Source organism: Mixophyes fleayi, chromosome 5 (assembly GCF_038048845.1).
Source record: "Mixophyes fleayi isolate aMixFle1 chromosome 5, aMixFle1.hap1, whole genome shotgun sequence".
Classification (NCBI taxonomy): domain Eukaryota; kingdom Metazoa; phylum Chordata; class Amphibia; order Anura; family Limnodynastidae; genus Mixophyes; species Mixophyes fleayi.
The window spans coordinates 126,573,356-126,597,463 of NC_134406.1; the positions used below are offsets into that span (position 1 = coordinate 126,573,356).

The following is a 24,108-nucleotide window of genomic DNA, read 5'->3' on the forward strand; positions in this document are numbered from 1 at the left end:
CGCAAATAGGAGAATCTGGAAACGCACAGAAAAAGAAAAGATAAAACCAGAAGGAATTTTCAACCTAAGCAGCCTAATCCTGACCAACCACATGACCACACTCCTGAACAAAGGCCTCAAATTCTCACCAAGAAACAGAATAGACATCTTTGACACCTACGTCGACCTTCACAGATTCACGAGAAAACTCTGTCTAAAAAATTTTTTCAACAGATGTAACAAGGAAGACAAAGAGGACACAAAATCAAGTGGAGATCCAGAAAAGACTCAAGCATGCGTCCACACAAACCTCACCACCAGATCTAACTTCTTCCCACAACACATGAAAGGATCGTACATCAAAACCTTCGAAAAGGACCTAAACAAGCTAAAAGAAAATAAGGTAAGACTACCTAACCTCTCTCCACAGGAAAAACAAGCCCTCAAAAGTCTCAAAGGAAACAAGGACATCATACTAAAACCAGCCGACAAAGGTGGAGGAATAGTCATCCTGGACAAGTCAGACTATATAGAAGAAGCCAAAAGACTCCTCAACGACAAAACAACGTACAACAGAGTGGCAACCGACCCCACCAGCAAATACCAAAAAGAGCTCAGAATACATCGACAAATTCCTACAACCACTAGTGAACACACAAAGAAGCCATCTCAAAGACACAACACAGATTCTGAAGGTTCTGAACGAAATTGAATGGGAAACTAACTACACTCTAGTCACATGCGATGTGACCTCTCTTTACACCATCATAGACCACGAGAAAGGATGCGAACAGAGCAACCACTATCTAAGAAACAACTCGGACATACCCACCGTCCAGTCCAACTTCATCGTAGAAGCCATCTCCTTCATCCTAGACCACAATTACTTCTGGTTCGAAGACACATACTACAAGCAAATCACAGGCACCGCGATGGGAACGAAATTCGCACCAAGTTACGCAAACCTATACATGGCGAAATGGGAAGACGACAATATCTGGAACAACAACCCCCACCAGCAAGACCTAGTCACCTGGAAAAGGTACATAGAAGATATCATGTTCATATGGAGAGGAAACGACACAGATCTTCTTTTCTTCCTGCAGCACATCAACACAAACAACCTCAACCTGAAGTTCACCTCAAACTCAAGCAAGACCCAAGTCGAATTCCTGGACCTCATGATCTACGTAGAAAATAACAAAATAAAGACAAAGACCTACATGAAGCCAGTCGACTGCAACAGCTACATCCTCATCAGCAGCAACCACCACAGGACCTGGCTGAAAAACATCCCAGGAGGCCAATTTAGGAGATTAAGAAGAAACTGCTCCTCTTTAGAAACCTTCAGAGAACAAGCAGACACCATGAAGAATAAGTTCCTGGAGAGAAAATACGACCAAACACATCTTAACCAAGAAATTGAAAAGATAGAGAACATGGACAGAGAAGAATTACTTACCTACAAAAAGAAAGATACAAAGGAAGAGAAAACGCCACTATTCATCACAAACTATCACAGTAACCACAGCAAACTAGAAAACGTACTGAGAAAACACTGGCACATACTCCAAGAAGACGACCAACTAAAAGAATATCTACCAGAAAAACCACGGATAGTATACAGAAAAGCAAGAAACCTAAAGAACATACTAACAGCCAGCTTCATCCCAACAAACAGCAAAGAAAAGAGAAACAAAGAAACCTGGATCAAAGAAGGCAAAAAAGGCTTCTATCACTGCAACCGATGCACGGCATGTAAAACCACAAGACACAGCTCCACAAAACCAACGACCAACTTCACCTCAAACTCTAACAGCAGCAAACACAAGATTGAAGACAAAATGAAGGTGACTCCACTGGAATAATTTATCTCTTAGAATGCCCCTGTGGACTGCAATATGTAGGGAGAACCATCCGAAACCTGAAAACACGGATCCCAGAACATATAAGGAACATAAGAAAAGGAATACAGAACCACAGCGTATCTGAACACTTCAGAGTTACCCACAATCAAGACCCCTCAGGCCTAAAGTTCACTGGCATTAAACAAATCCCCAAACCCTGGAGAGGAGGAGACTACATCAAACTCATATCACAGGAAGAAGCTAAATGGATTCATAAACTAGGAACCATAACACCGAGAGGACTCAACATTGATTTCGACCTGGGAAGCTTTCTGTAAGTATTCATCTCCCATCATTACCCCCCCCCATCTTTTTCCCCCTCCCCCACCCCATTATTAGCTCATATCCCCTCCCCATAGAAATATGGATTTAAAATTTAACATTTAAATTTTAAATTCCGCAGTCAGCAGAATAGTATAAATCAGACCCCTATCCCACCCAACCACTCTACCCCAATAAGTTTATATTGGCAGTCATCCCTAATTATACATTTATATGTATATTTATATGTATACGGTAAATTAGCGATAGTGCTAATATTAGTAGATATATGGGTTATACTACAAGTGTGTGTAAAAGCACAAACACGTGCGCGCATATTCAATATCTAATATTATTTATATATAAGGATTACTCCTTAGGTAAGGCCAATTCTAACGCTCACTATTACCTCTAGTTAAAGTCCACCAAACCACACACATCCATCCTGCAACCACACCCCCCCTTTTTTAAAAAGCCTTACAGCGTTTAGACCCTATCCCCTTACCCCACTCCCCCCCCCCTAAAAAGTATTAATTCATCCCCTCTCCCCCCCCCCATATACCTGGATCCCGGCATCCACACAATATTTTAATAATTAGACCCCCACCCATCCCCCCCATATTCGCCTCCCACCCTCCGTAACCTTTTGCCCCAATCTGCATCCCTAAGACACCCAGCCACACATCTTTAACACATAAGAGACGGAACCCTCTAATACCCTAGTCCAACCCTCACCCATACACGACTCCAACCCAAGCATATTTTAAACTAAGGAATTTAACATACAGTATAATTAAAAATCCAACATAAAATAACTACCCAAAAACATATAACTATATATCTTAGACCAGTGCCCACTCCACACCTGACCCAAATTACTGATCTGAGAGAGATCAGAGGTGTTCCGTTCATGGACACCACCCCCCAGAGGGGGCCCTGTCCCTCCAGTCCGCTCCAGAGGGGGCCCTGTCCCTCCAGTCCGCTCCAGAGGGGGCCCTGTCCCTCCAGTCCGCTCCAGAGGGGGCCCTGTCCCTCCAGTCCGCTCCAGAGGGGGCCCTGTCCCTCCAGTCCGCTCCAGAGGGGGCCCTGTCCCTCCAGTCCGCTCCAGAGGGGGCCCTGTCCCTCCAGTCCGCTCCAGAGGGGGCCCGGTTCCATGCGGTTCAGCCCGAATTGCCAGTCCATGCGGTTCAGCCCGAGTTGCCAGTCCATGCGGTTCAGCCCGAGTTGCCAGTCCATGCGGTTCAGCCCGAGTTGCCAGTCCATGCGGTTCAGCCCGAGTTGCCAGTCCATGCGGTTCAGCCCGAGTTGCCAGTCCATGCGGTTCAGCCCGAGTTGCCAGTCCATGCGGTTCAGCCCGAGTTGCCAGTCCATGCGGTTCAGCCCGAGTTACCACTTGGTGCTGTCTGCTCTGCGGCTCCTCACAGTGCTGTCTGCTCTGCGGCTCCCCACAGTGCTGTCCAGTCCGAGTGGTGTGCCCAGCTTGACGTCCCAGTCGGGGACTCCTGCTCTGACGTCCCAGTCGGGGACTCCTGCTCTGACGTCCCAGTCGGGGACTCCTGCTCTGACGTCCCAGTCGGGGACTCCTGCTCTGACGTCCCAGTCGGGGACTCCTGCTCTGACGTCCCAGTCGGGGACTCCTGCTCTGACGTCCCAGTCGGGGACTCCTGCTCTGACGTCCCAGTCGGGGACTCCTGCTCTGACGTCCCAGTCGGGGACTCCTGCTCTGACGTCCCAGTCGGGGACTCCTGCTCTGACGTCCCAGTCGGGGACTCCTGCTCTGACGTCCCAGTCGGGGACTCCTGCTCTGACGTCCCAGTCGGGGACTCCTGCTCTGACGTCCCAGTCGGGGACTCTCCAGAGACTGCTGCTCAAGTTGAAGACTCCCCAGAGTTTCCTAGTGAGCCAGAATGCCCAGATGCCTCTTCCAAGTCATCAGATCCTACTCCAGTCCTCTTTGATGGAGACATCAAACAGTTTATTTCGGTTCTTCAGCTTTCCATGAAACTGTTTCAAGACTCGCCAGATTACTTTGTCAGACAATTTAACCAAGTGGGTTCTATGATCATAAATTTTAGAGGGGAGCCACAGACCTGGGCCTTCTCCCTTTTAAATTCCGATAACCCCATTATCCATTATACCATGGACTTTGTTAACGCTGTGTGCAAGAAGTACTCTCCATCAACAGTTGAGTTTCCTGGTCATAGTTCTTCTGTTTCCATTCCAGCCTGTGTTTCTGCACCTAAGCTTATTCACAAGTCATCGATGTCTGTTGCTTCCATTGGTCAGCCTATATCTTCAAAAAATAAAAAGAACAATCACAAACAACAAACCTTGGTTACCGGCTTCATGGGCATTATTATTATTATTATTAATATTTATTTATAAGGCGCTACAAGGCATCCGCAGCGCCGTACAGAGACAAACAAAATCACAATACAATGGGAGACAGCACAGTACAGTAAACACAGCAACTCAGTACGCTCAATGCACAGCTAGAGAGGGCGGGGAAAGGGGAGGGAGGATCCGAAAACGACGGGGCCCAAGAAGGGGGGCGCGGAAGACAGGGAGACCCCCAGGGGGGAGGAGGGAGCGAAAGTGGACGTGGGGTGGAGGACCTTTGAGGAGGAGGGCTAAGTAGCTGGAGAGCAGAGTTAGAAGTGGTGGAAACAGGAGGAGAGATGGCCCTGCTCAGAGGAGCGTACAATCTAAGGGGAGGGGTGGACAGACAGAGAGACGCAGGGGAGAGAGGGAGAGTAGGGGGACAGAGGCAGAAGATAAGGTAGGAAGTTAAGTGGGAGACAGAAAGGCTTTAAGAAAAAGGTGGGTTTTTAGGGCCCGTTTGAAGCTGGACAGATTAGGGGAAGTTCTGATGGAGGGAGGGAGCTTGTTCCAGTGGAGGGGGGCAGCGCGGGCGAAGTCTTTGATACGCGCGTGGGAGGAGGTTATAAGGGGGGAAGAGAGGCGACGGTCAGAGGCAGAACGGAGAGGGCGGGATGGAGCATGAATAGAGAGGAGGGTGGAGATGTAGGGCGCAGTGGAGTTGGCGAGGGCCTTGTAGGTGAGTGTGAGGAGCTTAAAGAGGATTCTGAAGGGGAATGGGAGCCAGTGAAGGGCTAGGTAGAGGGGGGAGACAAAAGAGGAGCGGCGAGAGAGGAAAATAAGCCTAGCTGCAGCGTTAAGGACGGATCGAAGGGGATCGAGATGAGAGTGGGGGAGGCCAGTGAGGAGGAGGTTGCAGTAGTCCAGGCGGGAGATGATCAGAGAGTGGATAAGGCATTTGGTGGCATCTTGGGAGAGGAAGGGCCGGATGCGAGCGATGTTGCGCAGCTGGAAGCGGCAGGATTTAGCAAGAGAGAGGATGTGGGGGCCAAAGGAGAGAGAGGAGTCGAGGATGACACCAAGGCAGCGAAGTTGGGGGACAGGTGAGATAGAGGTGTTGTCGACAGTGATGGAGAGGTCAGAAGGGGATGGGGTATGAGAGGGAGGAAAAACTATGAGCTCAGTTTTGGCAAGGTTAAGTTTGAGGAATCGAGAGGACATCCAGGAGGAGATGGCAGAGAGGCAGGCGGACACCCTAGAGAGGAGGGAGGGAGAGAGATCAGGAGAGGAGAGGTATAGTTGAGTGTCGTCAGCGTAAAGGTGGTAGCTGAAGCCGAAGGAGCTGATGAGTTCACCCAGGGAGGAGGTGTATAGAGAGAAGAGTAAGGGTCCCAGAACAGAGCCCTGAGGGACCCCAACTGGAAGGGTGGATGGGGGGGAGAGAGACCCAGAGGTGGTGACAGAGAAGGAACGGTGAGTAAGGTAAGAGGTGAACCAGGACAGGACTGGGCCGGAGAGGCCGAAAGACTGGAGGGTGTGAAGGAGGAGGGGGTGGTCAACGGTGTCAAAGGCTGCAGAGAGGTCAAGGAGGATGAGAAGGGAGAAGTGGCCCCTGGCTTTTGCAGAGAGGAGGTCATTGGTGACTTTAGCCAGGGCAGTTTCAGTGGAGTGGAGGGGGCGGAAACCAGACTGGAGAGGATCAAGGAGGGAGTATTCAGAAAGGTAGGAGGTGAGACGGCTGCAGACGAGCCTCTCAAGAATTTTGGAGGCAAAAGGGAGAAGAGATATGGGGCGATAGTTCGAGAGAGAAGTGGGGTCGAGATTAGGTTTCTTAAGAATGGGGGATACGAGAGCATGTTTGAAGGAGGAGGGGAAGATGCCAGTGGAGAGGGAGAGATTAAAGAGGTGAGCGAGGTGGGAGCAGGTGGTGGGGGAAAGGGAGCGAAGAAGGTGGGAGGGGATGGGATCCAGGGGGCAGGTAGTGGGGGGGGAGGATAAAATGAGAGAGTGGACTTCCTCGCCGGTGGTGGGATGGAAGGAGTGGAGGGGAAGGTGGTTGGGGGGGGGAGGACAGAAGAGTGGGAGGGGTGGAAGAGAGAGTGGAGGAGGAGATTTCAAGTCGGATGGCCTCGATTTTAGAGGAGAAGAAGGAGGCGAAATCAGAGGCAGTCAGGGAGGAGGGGGTGGGGGGAGGGGAGGGGGCCAGGAGAGTGCTGAAGGTGGCAAAGAGGCGGCGGGGGTTAGAGGACTGGGAAGAGATGAGGGATTTAAAGAAAGATTGTTTAGCGAGTGAGAGGGCAGAGCTGTAGGATGAAAGGATGAATTTAAAGTGGAGGAAGTCAGCCAGGGAGCGGGATTTTCTCCAGTGACGTTCGGCGGAACGGGAGCATTTTTGGAGGAAGCGGGTAAATTTGGAGTGCCAGGGTTGGGGTTTGGAGCAGCGGGGGTGGACGGAGTGGGCAGGGGCGACCGCGTCCAGAGCGGAGGTGAGGGTGTGATTGTAGAGGGAGACCGCCTGGTTGGGGCAGGCCTGGGAGGAAAGGGGAATGGGCATTTCACCATCTTCTCATAAAATTAACAGTCCTGTTCCGACTCTAGGCTGGGACTCAGACTCTGAAAGCGAATTTTTGGAGGATACTAGAGAGTTAGTGGACGAACTTGCCAATTCTTCTGCTTCTGAAGAATTGGGTCTTCTCTGTACTCCATTAGAGAAGAGCCCAATTGTGTCTCCAGGGAGATCTTATAAAAAGAAAAAGAAGAACCTGAAAGGAGCATGTATGGAGCGTCTGGAATCCGCTCCTTAAAGGGGGGGGCTATGTTATGATCTGCCTTGTTTCTTTGTGTGTATTTTTGTTATGATCTGCCTTGTTTCTTTGTGTGTATTTTTGTTATGATCTGCCTTGTTTCTTCGTGTGCATTTTACCCTTTGTGTGCATTTTACCCTGTGTTATGATATCCTTGTTACCCTGTGTGCACATTACCCTGCAGTATCTGTGATTCTCCAGAGGAGCTGCTGTCCGGCCATTCCTCTATTAGGGGTTAACTAGACTGCTAATTAATTATCCTCACCTGTCTGTGGCCTATATATGCCTGCTTATTCCTGAATCCTTTGCTGGTCATTGATGTTCCTAGCCTGCTCATGTGTCTCTCTGTTCCTGGATTACCTGCATGTTTCTGGCTGCTACTACAAACTGGTTTCAGTTAAGTCATCTGCTGCATTTCTTTATTATTTACTGCTTGTTTGCCAAGATCTGGAAATCCATTGTTCCATTCAGCCTGAACTGTTACTGTTTATTTTTGCCTTACCTGGACTTTACTTTACTGCAATAAACAGTTTAAACGTTTATATCATGTGTCTGGCTCCATGGCTGTAATTAAGGAAGTGGCTGTGAACAGAACCCTAACAAAACACACCAGAGGTAGATGGCACCAGACCTCCTAAAACAAACTCATCAGAACCCATTTACTTTGTATCCAACTATTCAGGAGATGCAATCCACATTAAGAGAATTCTGAACAAGCATTGGCACATCCTTAAACAAGATTCAGTATTAGGTTCAACACTTCCTGAGTATCCGCAATTGGTTTTCAAAAAAGCCCCTGACATCACAAAATCGATCACATCCAGTTACATTCCTGCCAATATCCAATGCACAGAATCTAACTGGCTTAGTCAACAGATACCCACAAAAGGTTTTTTTTATTGTGGGACATGTTCCAACTGTAAAACATTACAATGCAGGAGTACCAAACCTCTTCTAGAATACATATCGACCTCCAATGGGAAAACCTTCAAAATTCAAGAATTCATCACTTGTAATAGTACAAATGTGGTATATTTACTGCAATATCAATGCGGCAAACAGTACATCGGTAGAACGATTAGGACCCTCAAAACTAGGATCAGGGAACATCTAAGAAATATTAGGATAGGATTCGAAAACCACCACCTATCCAGACACTATAAGGACACCCATAACTGCAGCCATCAAGGCACAACCTTTATTGGTATTAAACAAGTGACCCAGAATTGGAGAGGGGGTAACATAATACCCAAATTGAATAGGGAGGAATCCAAAGCTATTTATTTTGTCAGAACCCTCACTCCAAATGGACAAAACATAGAATTAGACCTCACCTTGCATTGATGTATAGAGTTGTCCTTTCACGGTAGTGCCATCTGTACAACACCTTGCCAGGCCAGGTATTGTTTCATCTATCCATGGGAAAGGCTCGAGTCCTACGGCCATACCACCTTGGCCATGCCCAAACCCACCCGAACTTGGAAGCCAAGCAAGGCGGAGCTAGGTAAGTAACGGGATAGGAGACTACCCGAGAACACCTAGTGCAGTAGGAACTCGCCTCTCCATTTGGACTGTGTCCACACTGGTATATATGGGCAGGTGGCCGTACAAGGAAGCCTACCGGCACTAACATTAAAATTGTCTACATTGTCATCATAACATTATACATCAAATATATCATGACAATATACATATATGACTGAACGGAGGTACAGTATGAACATTCAGTTCATCAGGTGTCGTTATATGCAGGGAATATATTAGAGCACTATTATGCTCTTAACTACGCACAGATTTGTATTTATTGTACACACCTTTGTGTACTTAATCCAGTATATGGATTAGTCAGTATATGTATAAATCTATATGTACACACGAAGACCATCCTTATAAATATCCTTACAAACAAAACTGCTTAGGCATGCCAAGGTTGTCAATTCAAGACGAGTACATTAAATTATATACATCTTGCGTGATTGTATATTGTGCAGATACATGTATTTAGTAACCTTCATATTTATACCATATATTTATTTGCCAGTAATGCACATATCTGTTTTATGCATATGATTGGGCTATCACATAAGTTATCCCGAGATATATGCTATATGTATGTAACCAGAAGGTTTTGACATGTATTCCCATTTGATCCCATTATATTACAGCTTTAATTCTGCATCATGGCTCCCAGGGTTCATAAAATTTGAGTGTACAAACACTTGAACGATTAGGCACACCATGGACCATAGATAGACTAACAGCGCGATCACCCAATCAGAGACAATTATACAACTGGGAGCTCTATAAATGAACACCCACTAATATTGGAAATATCTCCCTTGAGAAAGTCTGCTAAGATGAAACGCGTTGGGCCTCCGCCCCCATCCATCTATTGGCCAATAGCAACTCTCCGGAAGTGACCACAGACGCGGAAGTCAGGACCGGAAGCGTGTCGCACGCCTCCTGTGGACCGCTAATCTATCCTTACAGTAGCGGGGTTGATCACCCGCTGCTGTATGCGTCATCTGGACACTCCATTCTGCACGCCGCAGTCCCTCAGCGGGACCCCTAAGATTGACTGATACCACTATTTAAGCTTCACACAATTGCAAGTATTAGTCCCACAAGTGTGTGGGATACATATGGATTAAGCACTTTTTTTCATTAGGTATAATACCGTTAATTTACATCCCGTTATCGCTACATTACTTAACCACCAGAACGTGATTATTCACGTCTACCAAAACTGCAAGGACCTTATGAGACATTACACACTGTGATTAAATCATGAGCATTTCATCTACTAAATAGGAATACAATCTAACAGCCCAAGATTCACCCATTGGAATCATAGACTATGTCTACATCACGATACTTGTATCCATCTTGGTTGCGCCATAAACATCAATCTTGGCATTGGACTTTTCAGCTTATTCTAAGTATATGTTTTTACAAGTTTTAGAACCATTTTATTGACCTGCTTTATCCTGATATTGGACTTTTCAGCACAGCATAAGTACATGTATTCATATGTTCTAGAATTGTTTATTCAATTGTTTTATTTTATCTTATCTCAGCTAACAAATGTATAGGGATTAATAAATGAGACCTTTTATGCCATAGAGTATTGTCCAATCAGTAGAGGTTACCCACTACCATACATCTGGTACACCATACAATACATATTAGTATTTTAATTATTTAGTCAGTGAGCGCACAGGATAATTTTTGCTTGCTATTGTATTACTAGGGAGGGATCCCTGGTCCTGTTTGCAGCTCCTGCAACCATCAGGAGGTGAGCGCATATTCTTCACCGCCTTTTTACCAATTGTGTGAGTCCTGCAGCAATGTGGCACCAGTGGGAGCAGTTCTGGCACGTGAGGTTCTGGTACCAATATGCACTTTCCAAACACAAGCAGGGATGACGCAGGTGGCAGACCACAACAGTTTGACATCTGGGCTGGTTTGTCAAAAAAATGTGTGACCTTGACGTTAACTCCAACCAATCCTACTATTAACATGCAAAGGATGGTGGAGGGCCTATCAGGGATTAAACTGTATTTTTCCTAATTTTCACTAATAATGTTTGTGTGTAATATACACCCAAAGACGATTGCTCAATTGCCAAGAGTCATTGATGAAGAGGAAGACAAGCAGGCTTGTCTGTAAAATTTGCAGGCAAATTGTGCTGCGTTATATAGGTAACACCCAAAGAGAAGAGCTCCATTGCTAATTGTAATTGCTGAAATAGAAATAATAGGGCTGACAGTCTCGGTCTAAATCTGCAGTTACATTTTATTGTACCATAGCTCACTGTGAAACAGGAGAGGTGGCAGGGTTTAGTGATAATCTTCCTTAAACAAAACTAATTCATCCCACCATCGTAGAAGTCTGTGTAGCATGATGTAATTGCTGATAATGGCCTTCCAAAAGGGAATGACTAGTTGATTTTAGGGCAGTGCTGTCACGATTTTTGGGCAATTCTTTTACAACAGAGCAAATATCAAAATGTTGAGCGGACTCATCTGCATCACCACTGGGTGTCTTGGGAAAGACATTTTTTTACAACAAGCAGTTGCCATAGAAACTGAAGGAGAAGATGTTCAAACAAGATGTTGATAAGTCTGGGATCCTTGCAAAGAAAATTAAGTATTTAATCTACAATTAAAATATAGTTAGCACATTTAATTTGTTTTATTGCACACTATAATTTTCTGTAGCACCTTTGCAAAATGTATTATTAAGGCAATCACTTGACTCAAGCGAACAGTGTCTACACTTTGTTCACAGGTAACTACTTCGCTGGACTAAAGTATATTCCCCTCAAATGCTAGTCTTCTTGCAGCTGCTGCATTCTCCTACATGCTGTTGCAGAAACCAGATATTGACCATAAATGTTTCTGGACACAAACAGCATCCCCTGCATGTCATTTTTAAAAAGTTCTGTAACACCAAGTTGAGATTGTGTGCAAAACAGGAAATGTGATGGAATTCTACCCCGCTGAAATGCTTGACCAATATTGGGGTTGTAATCAGAAATGACAAATCCTCAAGAGAGTCCAAGCAGGATTAGCCATCTTTCAATGACATCCCTTAGTTTTTGTAACAGTTTGTCAGCTGTATGCCTCTTACTGAAGCCGCTGATACACAGAGTAGCCTACTTCTCAAAAATGTGACGTACCTGGGTACATGCTGCTGCTGTCCATGCTGGGGAAGGCGAATGACCAACCCAGTGAGCTTTCACAGTCATATAATCTTTAGTTTGCCCAGTTCCGCTTGTACACATATCTGTGGTTAAGTGTACAGTGGGTAGAATGCCATTTTGTCGCCCAATACTTTAATTTTTAGGAACTTTCCGGTACAGGAGAGAATTAGCTTTTCTAGTAAAATGGTATAGTGATGACATTTTCGAACAGGGACAGAGCACCTCAATTAAATGTCTTAAACCAACTGCATTAATAGTGGACATTGGACGCAGATCTAACACTAGCATAGTACCCAGGGCGTCTGTGATCCACTTTGCGACTGGGTGACAGGTTTCATTCTTGCTTCCCTCATGCAGAGGATTGTTTAACTGCCAATTGTTGGTTCAGGGGATATTGATTATGAAGGTGTTGGGGGGGGGGGGGGAGATTGCAGGTGCTGGGGTGTAGATGAGAGAAGGGAGGTAGATTATGCTGGAATGCTTGTTGTTATTTTTTTTAACCAAAGTTTCTGATTTTCCCAACAGTTTTCCAAGAACTCTATGAAAAATGACGAAACATGGATGAGGATCCCAGATGGTTAAGGTCCCTACCTCTACTGAGTGTGGCTTTAAAAACGCTACAAATGGCTAGACAACTCTTGCCAGGATTTGTGTAAAAATAATTCCACACATAAGAGGTGGATTTTTGGTCTTATGCCCAGGCATGACAATGGCCTTTTTGCTATCACTGGCAAGAACTGCAGTAATTTTTCTTTTTAAGTGTATGAAAATCATATAGTGACATAGGAGGTGGTCAAAATTGAATAAAAAATGACTGGAAATGAGTGTTACTGAGGTTAATAATAATGTAGCTACAAAATAATACCTAAATTATGTTATTTTAGCACCAATAAAAGTAATTTTTTAAACAAATTGCAAAACAAAACCAAAACCAAACACACGCAATGGCGGTTTTGCAAAACCAAAACACGACGGTAATCAGGATCCAAAACCGAATCCAAAACCAAAACACAGGGGTCAGTGACCATATCTAGTCATTAATGAGTTGACAAAAAAAATATTTTTTCCTCAAAAAAATACATTAGGGTGTTAATGTCTACTGTACATAAAATGCATTTTTACAGTTACTACTGATTGCAAACATGTTCTAGAATGCATATGCGGACAGCATCACTAGTAATCGGCACTGATGCTGGTGCAAGTGATACGACAGAGAAACACGCACCTTTGAGATGCTCGAGCTTGGCACACCCTTTCTGTACATTGAGTAAATGCATAACCCTCTCTCCTCCCTGTTCTGCCCAGTAGGGGTCCGTTGCGCTCAAAGATTAATTTGACATTGCTACACTCTGGCATATGATTCGCTTCTGGGCATGTGCAGAGACATTTTAAGCAACAAATGACATGTGTCGGCATTTATGTTCCTTAATGAATCAGGCCCCATGTGTGTATTATGAAAAAAAATGAGGCAAATGTGCTAAGCGTGATTTGCATTTAGAGGAGGAGGAAGGGAAGCATTGGAGATTGAAACATTTGTGAATTTTTGTTCTCCGAATGGTAAAAGGGTAGCTATACAGTGCAAACAATGTGTCCCCCCTTCTGTCATGAACTGTTCATACACTGCATAAAATTTCTTAATCGTGCATAAAAAAAAGTGACGAAAAAAAAAAAGTTGAATACAATTAATTTTACATGTTATATCTAGTTTGCCACTATTTGCAACCATAAAATAAAGCTCTTTGCTCCATTGTTCTTTGCTTAAATTAAGTGTTTTTAATTCCTATAATTTGTTGTTACATATGACATAAAATGTAAATAGGCTTAAACTTTTTCTTTAAAGAGCAAACAATGTAAAAATTTTGACTATAACGGATTTCTTAATTTTATGTTAATTTTAAGATTCTAAAGAGCAGACAAGGGGCCTGATTCATTAAGGATCTTAAATGAAGAGGTATCCTTATTTTAGTCTCCTGGACAAAACCATGTTACAATGCAAGGGGTGCAAATGAGTGTTCTGTTTTGCATATAAGTTAAATACTGACTGTTTTTTCATGTAGACACACATACTCGATAGCTTATTTGTACACTGAAATTTAAAGTTGATATTTGTGTGCTACATGAAAAAACAGACAGTATTTAACTTAGGTGCAAAACAGAAAACTAGTTTGCATCCCTTGTATTGTAACATTGTTTTGTCCAGGAGACTGAAATAAGATACCTCTTCATTTAAGATCCTTAATGAATCAGGCCCAAGGTCTTTACTCCTGAATCAGGATTTATATAATATATACTTGTTATAGAAAAGGAGCAATAATAAATTTTCAAGCAACATTTCCTAATGTTAGCAAAAGAGACATCACATCATATCTTAAAAGCATTTGTCAGACAATTTTCTCAATTACACACAGCTTTTAACATAACAATCATCATCATTTTATATAGCGCCACTAATTTTGCAGCGCTGTACAGAGAACTCATTCACATCAGTCATTGCCCCTTTGGAGCTTACAGTCTAAATTTCCTAACACACACACACACACACACACACACACACACATACACAGAGACTAGGGTCAATTTGATAGCAGCCAATTAACCTACTAGTATGTTTTTGGACATACTAGTATTTGTACTAATAAACAATGCAACTCACTTACCCTTCAAGCCGGACATCAGGTAAAGATCTGTTGAGTGCAATCATCTCACTAGCCATTAAATTGAATTGATTGATTTTAAACATTTCCTTCATCGTCTCTTGGTCCTCTTTAGGAAGGACAACAGGTTTCCCCATTTCTCCAGGGCCTTCATGTGGTTTCTGAAGAACACCAGGACCTGGGAGGAAAAAATGGTGACATTTACTTGAGTAATAACCTACCGACTCAATTACTGGACATTTCACCTTAGCTTCCTTTTATACGTGGAAAGCTTTTCTCATGCCTTATGTACCATAGTGTTTAGTTCTCCACCAATAAAATGTAATCATCAACATTTACCAAGCTCACCAATAAATTAAAAAAGGCCATAACAGTTACTTTTCAATTCACATAGTAACAACATATTGAAAATAAAACAGAAGCAGAAATAACTGCTATAGTCATGAGTACATTATTTGTGTGCATTATTTCAGATTATAGGTCAGTTCACAGAATCTATATAACTATATGCATCCTATAATTGGATTTTGACCATAAACTCAAAATGAGGACCTACATTTCATGCTAAAGAAATACAAACGTATAAGTAAATAGAAAGTAGGAAAAAAAATAGTTATAGTCTCACGTAAATTCTATACAATTTTAAAACAAATACGTAGTGGTCCACAGGACAGTTTATTAAGAACATAAAAAGCAATAATTATGCTTTCAATCTGACAACGGTATAGTGGAACAGTGCATCTATCAGGTTTGCCCGCAAGTTTAACAATTTTTTTAATTCTACTTGCAGTACTGATTGTACATGTGCTCTATTATCTCCTGTAGAGTATGTAACAGTGAGTATGTATCCCTATGGATAGCAAGTCTGATAGATGCACAAGCTTCCAAAGCAAATGTATAATGTACTATAGAAGGGACATACACTATTTTCTTAGATGCCTGTTATCCACTTACTATAAACGCAAATGTGTAGTGGACTTTATCACCATATTGATCATTGGTTAGTTTGAAAGTCCTTGATCCATTCACTATGAAGTGAAAATAGAGCAATAAACAAATCCTGTTCTAGCTAAATTTACCAACTTTAACCTGTGTATTTTACTATGCTTCCAAAAGAAAACCGTGTCAATAAAAATAATCTATATATTAATAGCATAAGTATGATGTTTATGAGTGACTTATTTCTATAATGCAGTTGTCGAGCAGGGCATTATATACCAAATGAAAGGTCTTGGTCTGTAGATTTGAAAATAAAATTATTGTTGTAATCGGTTGCATAGTTTCAGTGTTATTTCGCAAAAAATGTCCCCCCGCCATTTACAACAATGCATTACCATTACCTTCTGGAAAAATTTGAGTGTTGGCAATACATCTGTTGGTTGCTCTGGAAACGGTGACAGTTAGTGAACTTACCCTGTGCACCTGAGGGCGGCCAGGAACATGTTACCTGCTGGGTGGTCTGTAAACGGACAGTTACTTGCAGCCACCTATAATCATCGCATCTTGCAGGGACCTCAAATCAGTCTGTTGTGTTATTTCAGCTTTGCGTTGCATTACCCCAAGTGAAAACAGAAGCGTCTATCAAAATTAAATTTGACCATGCCAAGCAATGTAACTTCGATGTAAGAACTAATACAAATAATTTAGTGTATAAAGAAATTCTTTAGTTCCTTTAATATAGTGATTTAGAATGTATATTTATTCAATATATTTCGTTGTTAATGGTTCTACATGTATAATAATATATATATATATATATATATATATATATATATATATATATATATACATATATACATACACACACATATATATATACACACACATACATACATACATACATACATATACACACACAAGTTAACCCGTGCATGATTCTCATGCATTCTAGTCAAATCAAGCTACATAAGGTCTTAAAAAGGTTCTTGTCATGCATTTGGGCCTAGCCCAGGCCTCCTCAGGGGAAGAGCGTTACTTCCCGACGCAAGCGCCCTTTTTAATGTGTGTTCATGAGGTAAAATTACCGCACGAAAATAAGTTTGAGCCCTCAACTCGTAAATTTAGCCTTTACAACCCCTCCCACGGGGGGATGATGGAAGTTAACTGACTTCACTATGCTAATTTTTTTGTCATCTAATTGACCTGAAATTTGGTATACTGACATTATATGAGTCCTTTCTGAGAAAATAATTTTTTCCACACACACACGCCGCTAGGCTTTTACTCATATATATATATATATATATATATATATATATATATATATATATATATATATATATATATATATATATATATCTCTATATCCTATAGATTGTAAGCTTTCGAGCAGGGTTCTCTTACCTCTCTGTCTGTATGTATTACCCAGTATTGTCTTATTAATGTTTGTTCCCAATTGTAAAGCGCTACGGAATTTGCTGGTGCTATATAAATAAATGTTGATGATGATGATAATGAATTAGATAATGCTAAGAATTTAGTAGGTCAGTGTATAACTCCGCCCAGCAGGTGGCGCTGCAGCTTGTTTTGTTTTTTTCCACACGCCACTAGGATATATATATATATATATATATATATATATATATATATATATATATATATATATATATATATATATATATACACACACACACACATACATACATACACATATATACAGAGAGAGAGAGAGAGAGGGAAGTTATTGAATTCTGTTATAAAGTAATTTAGTTATTACATTTCAGTTGAATTTAAAGCGTTTACCACCAGGTTTCCATAGTATGAAATTAGGCTGGGTATACAAATTCACTAATTCTCAGTTAAACAAAAAAATGTGGTCTGGTCATGAACATATAAAATCTGCTGATGAAAAGGTTAAAGATGACCTATCACTATTGCACTATGTAGTTAACAGTGGGGGGGGGAGGGGGTTCTCTTGGAAAGCTGGTAACATGGAAAAACATTTTATTCATAACCTTGTGTAGCACCGTTTATGTACAGCTTTTAAAAATAGAGGAAGTGAATGTAGGGAGTCTTGTACTCCAACAATCCTGAATCACCTTCACAGGTGAGCTTTCAGACTAAACTATGCTCACTTTCTGGCCAGCTTCCTCTATACTTTATAGCTCTACAGCTGAGGAAGTTAGAGGATGACTGGCTTGTAGAGAGCATAGAGCACTGAGAAAAAATGCTTTCTTTCAGGGAATGGCTGTTATTTTCCCCATACAACACAATGCCTTTTGTTTTAAAGCAAAACAATATCATATCATAGGACTCGGTGGCAATCCATGATCTTCTGTCTTGAGCAACAGAGCACAGTCATTTTCTGACACCTAATATAGTAGGCTTATAAAATAACAATTGATGCCGAATACCTGTTACAATAGATTTTGAAATGACCCTTTATTGTCAATTTTAAAACAAACAAATTATTTATAGTTATATTGTATGTGCAGTAACCAAATCAAAGGTGATCAATGTAACTTCTGATTAACTTTTTGTCAAGCGAAAAAAATAAAGGGTGAAATCTACCAAAGGTCCTCCTAATTTTTTTGTAGTGACTTACAAATTTACAGAAATCAATGAGTGTATTAATGGGCTAAGCTACAAAATTATGTAAATGTCCAAAATTAATTTCACTTGTTTCAAAGACTGCCTGAAAAACAGTCATAAAAAGAAATATTTCCTATTCATTTACATGGATAATGCATTTCAATGGGTGCAGGAAGCCTGTAGTAATTTATTGAAAATACATTACTGACTTCCTATAAAGCCAACAGCATATCCAGCCCTCGTCAGAGAAGGCAGAGGGAAATTGAAGTATTGAAGAATGTAAGTAATAAAAGTAAATAAAAAAAATGAACTAACATGAGTACGCACACATACAGTGTGCATTTAGATTCAATTAGATGCAGTTTTAACTAATTACAACAGACACTACTTAAGGAGGATTTGACATTTTCTATATCTTGAAAAGGATCCACATAGAGTTGAAATGCGTTTGGTACAAAAGGTGTCTACTTTTAATGCAAATTCACTTGGAGAAATTGCTATTTAGGATTCAACTCAAATTACAACTACATCACAGTACAAGTCCCTGGATTAGCATCTTTAGTTGACTGTTTCGAAAACTGATGCAATTCCCGTTATCGCATATAAAAGTGTAACAGAAAAAAAGGATTTTTTTTTTTATTGTGCACTATACACGTTTCTAATATGAGTGCATTGTGAATGTAATTTCATTCTTTTTCTAATAAATGGTAATACACTGGGACAGCGGTTTTTTTGTCCTTTTCCCCCCACTTTATGAGATACGTTGTAACGTGCAAAGAAGTTAAAATCCACTTGCTGCTATTTGAATATGTTGAAAACCAGGTAACATCCTGGTGGAACCAATTTTAATTACACTACGAGTGAAACACCTCCTGCAAGAGTTAAAGCTATATAACACTACAGGTTTCTTACCAGATTGTGCCAATTATATGAAAAATGACTGTTAGGTCTCATATTTCATTAGTGTGCACACTCCCACGATCATGTTTTATCGTACCAAAGTACATTGTACTGTTTCATTTGATATTATGACCGGACAAAATCTCTATAACTGAGGAAATGATATCATGCAAATGCTGATGTGTGTATGTACGCATGACCAGCAGTGCAGGCATACACTGCTGGTCATGAGTTTACAGAGTCCCAATCTTTTCAGCAGATGGTTATGATAGATGAAGACCACAAATCTGAAGGTGTGCAGCCTCTTCCCCACCCCTCTAAAAAATTTAAGAGACTTAAGCTGTCATCAACACAGCAAACAACTCTGCCTTCTAAAGAGATAGCATCACAAATCCCCAAGGCGAGACCAAGGGAGTTGGTGGTTGCGAAGCCCGACCTTCCCATCACTGTACGGGAAGAGGTGGCTCCTTCCACCATTTGCAGCACGCCCTCTGCATATGCTGGAAGGATCACCCACAGTCCAGTTACAGATTTGGCTAATGAAGGTGTGAATGTTGTACACCGGGAGTAGGATATTGATGTAGCTGCCGCTGAGGAGGAACTTGACGAGGAGGATGCTGATGTGGTTATCTTAAATGAGGCACCAGGGGGGGGAAACAGTTGTTGTCCATGGGATGAAAAAGCCCATCGTCATGCCTGGTCAGAAGACCAAAAAATCCACCTCTTCCGTCTGGAGTTATTTTTATCCCAATCCGGACAACAAATGTATGGCCATATGTAGCTTATGTAACGCTCAAATAAGCAGGGGTAAGGATCTTGGCCACCTAGGGACATCCTTCCTTATACATCACCTGAAGAACCTTCATAGTTCAGAGTTTAGTTCAGGACCTGTGGCTAGGACCGTCAGCAGTCCAGGGACACCTAAATCCCTTGGTCCTGTTAAATACACACCACCAACACCCTCCTCGTCAACTTCCTCCACGATCTCCATCAGATTTAGTCCTACAGGCCATGTCACCAGCCAGACTGAGTTCTCTTCAATCCGGGATTCATCCGAGGAATCCTGCAGCGGTACGCCTACTACTGCCGCTGCTGGTGGTAGTCGGTCATCTTCCCAGAGGGGAAGTCGTAAGAACGCTACGTCTTTCACCAAACAGTTGACCGTCCAACAGTCGTTTGCCATGAGCACGAAGTAAGACAGTAGTCATCCTATGGCAAAGCGGATAACTGTGGCCGTAAACAGCTCTGTTGGTGTTGGACGTGCGTCCGGTGTCCGCCATCAGTGGAGTGGGATTTAGACGGTTGATGGAGGTATTGTGTCCCCGGTACCAAATCCCATAGAGATTCCACTTCACTAGGCAGGCGATACCCGGGATGTACAGAGAAGTACAAACAAGTGTCCTCAGTGCTCTGAAAAATGCGGTTGTACCCACTGTCCACTTAACCACGGACATGTGGACAAGTGGTTCAGGGCAAACTAAGGACTATATGACTGACAGCCCACTGGGTAGATGCATCGCCTTTCGCAGCAATAGCAGCAGCTGCATCAGTAGCAGCATCTCCACAACGGCTGCTCGTTCTAAGGCAGGCAACGTTGTGCTGACAAACTCTTACAGAAACTGAGGGAAATAATCTCGCAGTGGCTTACCCCACTTAGACTCTCCTGGGGATTTGTGGTGTCAGACAACGCCAGTAACATTGTGCGGGCATTACATATGGGCAATTTCCAGCACGTCCCATGTTTTGACCACACCTTAAATTTGGTGGTGCAGCATTACCTCAAGAGTGACAGGGGTGTGCAGGAGATGCTTGCGGTGGCGCGCAAAAATTGCTGGACACTTTCGGCATTCTGCCACTGCCTACCGCAGACTCGAGCAACATCAAAAAAGGCTGAACCTCCCTGCCATCACCTCAAACAAGAGGTTGTGACGCGCTGGAACTCCACCCTCTATATGCTGCAGAGGATGGAGGAGCAGCAAAAGGCCATTCAAGCCTACACAGCCACCTACGACATAGGCAAAGGAGTGGGGATGCGCCTGAGTCAAGCGCAGTGGAGACTGATTTCCGTGTTGTGCAAGGTTCTCCAGCCGTTTGAACTTGCCACATGAGAAGTCAGTTCCGACACTGCCAGCTTGAGTCAGGTGATTCCCCTGATCAGGCTGTTGCAGAAGCAGCTGGAGAAAGTGAGGGAGGAGCTAGTAAAGCATTGCGATTCAACAAAGCATGTAGCTCTTGTGGATGAAGCCCTTCGTACGCTTTGCCAGGATCTGAGGCTGGTCACTCTTTTAAAGTCAGAGGAATACATTCTGGCCACCGTGCTGGATCCTCGGTTTAAAGCGTATGTTGTGTCTGTTTCCGGCGGACACAAGTCTACAGCGGTGCAAAGACCTGCTGGTCAGGAGATTGTCCTCTGAAGAGGACCGTGACATGCCAACAGCTCCTCCTTCATTTTCTTCAACACCTGTGGCTGCGAGGAAAAAGCTCAGTTTTCCTAAAAGACCCGCTAGCGGGAATGCTGAGAACATCTGGTCCGGACTGAAGGACCTGCCAACCATTGCAGACATGTCTACTGTCGCTGCATTGGATGCTGTCACTATTGAAAATATGGTGGAGGATTACTTTGCTGACACCATCCAAGTAGACATGTCAGACAGTCCTTATTTTTACTGGCAGGAAAAAAAGGCAGTTTGTAAGCCCCTGTACAAACTGGCTCTATTTTACCTGAGTTGTCCCCCCTTCAGTGTGTATTCGGAAAGAGTTTTTAGTGCAGCGGGGAACCTGGTCAGTGAGCGGCGAAGGAGGTTGCTTCTGCAAAATGTTGAAAAAATGATGTTCATAAAAATGAACTATCAATTCTTCAATCAAGACCAGCACTGGCCTCCAGAGACTACAGAGGGACCTGTGGATGTGGAGTCCAGCGGGGACGAATTGATAATGTGTGAGGATGAGGAAGTACACACTGAAGGGGGCGAGGAATCAGAAGAGGAGGATGAGGACGACATCTTGCCTCAGTAGAGCCAGTTTAGTTTCTACAGGGAGAGATGAATTGCTTTTTTGGTGTGGGGGCCCAAACAAACCAATTATTTTTAGCCACAGTAGTTTGGTAGGCCCTGTCGCTGAAATGATTGGTTTGTTAAAGTGCGCATGTCCTATTTCAACAACATCAGGGTGGGTGGCAGGGCCCAAGTACAATTCCATCTTGCACCTCTAGCAAACTCTTGTAAACTGCCATCCTGTCTGCCACTGCACTGTCACTCCTAGATGGGCCACGTGTTTGTGCCGCCCACTTGTGTCGCTTAGCTTAGACATCCAGCTACCTCGGTGCAACCTTTTGGACTAAAAACAATATTGTGAGGTGTTCAGAATAGACTGGAAATTAGTGGAAATGAATGTTATTGAAGTTAATAATAGTGTAGGAATGAAAAAAAAAACCTAAAATATGGATTTTAGCACTTATGCTCTTTTAAAAAAAAATCAGAACCCAAAACCTCAAGCTAATCAGAACCCAAAACCCCAAAAGTGGCCGGTGCACACCCCTACTTATTGATGATAGCCTTCACAGTGTTCCATGATATTTGTAATATCTTTGAAATGCTTTTTATACCCGTCTCCTGGTATCTTTCAACAAGGATGCAACCAAGACATCTGCAAGGAAATTCTACAGGTTAATCACAATCACTATTATTGTTGACAGCTATATTCTAATGAACTTTGCACATGGTTTTGACTGGTTAACTCCCAACATAGCAACAGTTCAATTGTGAAAGTGTGCAACCAGGGTATTGTAAGGTTTTTTGTTTGTTTTTCATTCTTTTCCAAAAATTGTCTTTTTGTTTTTTCATTTGAATTTTGTTGGTTTCAAAGCTGGACATTATTTATCTTGATTTCAGGATTCACACCAGAAACATCTGCAATTTCAATAAGGATGTACAGAATTTTTCCATCCACTGTAAATAATCTAGTCCTAATATTTAATGCATATTTTTAATCTTATGTGGCAAAACTTTATTTTGTCATTTAATAAAAAATAACCAACACAAAGAAGTCATGTGAAAAAGTGAAGTAATATTTGTCTCTAGAATACTCTGGCATAAAGGAGATAAGGATAAACTCCATTAATCTGTGGCATTCATATCCTGTGGCTTAATAATAATCTCAAATCATCCTTCCAGCACTGTGCTCGACAAGTGTTGTGTTTTGTTCAGATGTAACTTTGCAAACCTAGTACACAGTGCAATTTTTTTTGTTTTACAGAGAAAGAGCTTTCTCCTGTGTAACCTTCCATGAAAGGTTTAACATGTTGGAGATTTTTCCTCAATTTCTCAAAGCATTAAATGAAATCTGTGGGTAAATTTGCTGGGATGGTCACTCATAGGAATTTTGACAACTATCTTCAATGTTCTCCATTTATAAATCTTTCATTGTTAAATAATAAAATTGTTTGGCAAAGGTATATAACCATTTCCTGAATGATGAGCAGCAGTGATCAATTTTGTTTACATACTTTTTTCAAAAAGTATCTACTCAGGAGCTACAAAGAGGGCAGCAGTGAGGATATTTGTGAAGCTTTGGTGACATTTATAAAGCTGTGATTAAAAATAAGACAAAATGCCTCATATAGCTAGCTCCCAGATGAATCTACCCAAATAGATAGGCTTGTCCCTACCAGACTTGGGAAAAAAGGCAAGCATCATGGTATTTACTCAACTTAGAGAATAATCTCTGTCCATATATCAAAAACCGTGGGTTGATTTGGAAAAGGCACTTAAACTCTCATTTCCCCCCACCTGGTTTGGGTCCCCAAATCTTGGCAACCTTTGAGTGCCCTACTGCCGCAGACAACTAGACACTCCAAGGTGGTGTGGGATAGAGTGTTGGCGACTAACCCTGAAGTTAGGGTTCCCACTAGAAATATCTCAATAGCTGTTTGGGCTAGTTTAATCACAGATCTGAATCTCAATCTCTGGATAACAAGTGGTATAACCGCACTTACTGATTTGCTTGAAGGACCAGGCCTGTTCTCTTTCACACAAATAAGGGAAAACGTT

At 42.5% G+C, this 24,108-nt stretch overlaps 1 protein-coding gene and 1 pseudogene across 3 annotated transcripts in view; one reads left to right on the top strand and one right to left on the bottom strand.

The window, feature by feature from the left end:
• Positions 1-24,108, bottom strand: part of GALNT1 (polypeptide N-acetylgalactosaminyltransferase 1) — a 404,402-nt gene that overhangs the window by 293,318 nt on the left and 86,976 nt on the right. For all 3 annotated transcript variants that reach the window (XM_075212818.1, XM_075212816.1, XM_075212817.1), the window contains exon 3: positions 14,633-14,807. In XM_075212818.1, the coding sequence (XP_075068919.1) occupies positions 14,633-14,807 (175 nt within the window). The remainder of the gene's footprint in view (positions 1-14,632; positions 14,808-24,108) is intronic.
• LOC142159639 (5S ribosomal RNA) lies at positions 8,705-8,823 on the top strand (annotated as a pseudogene).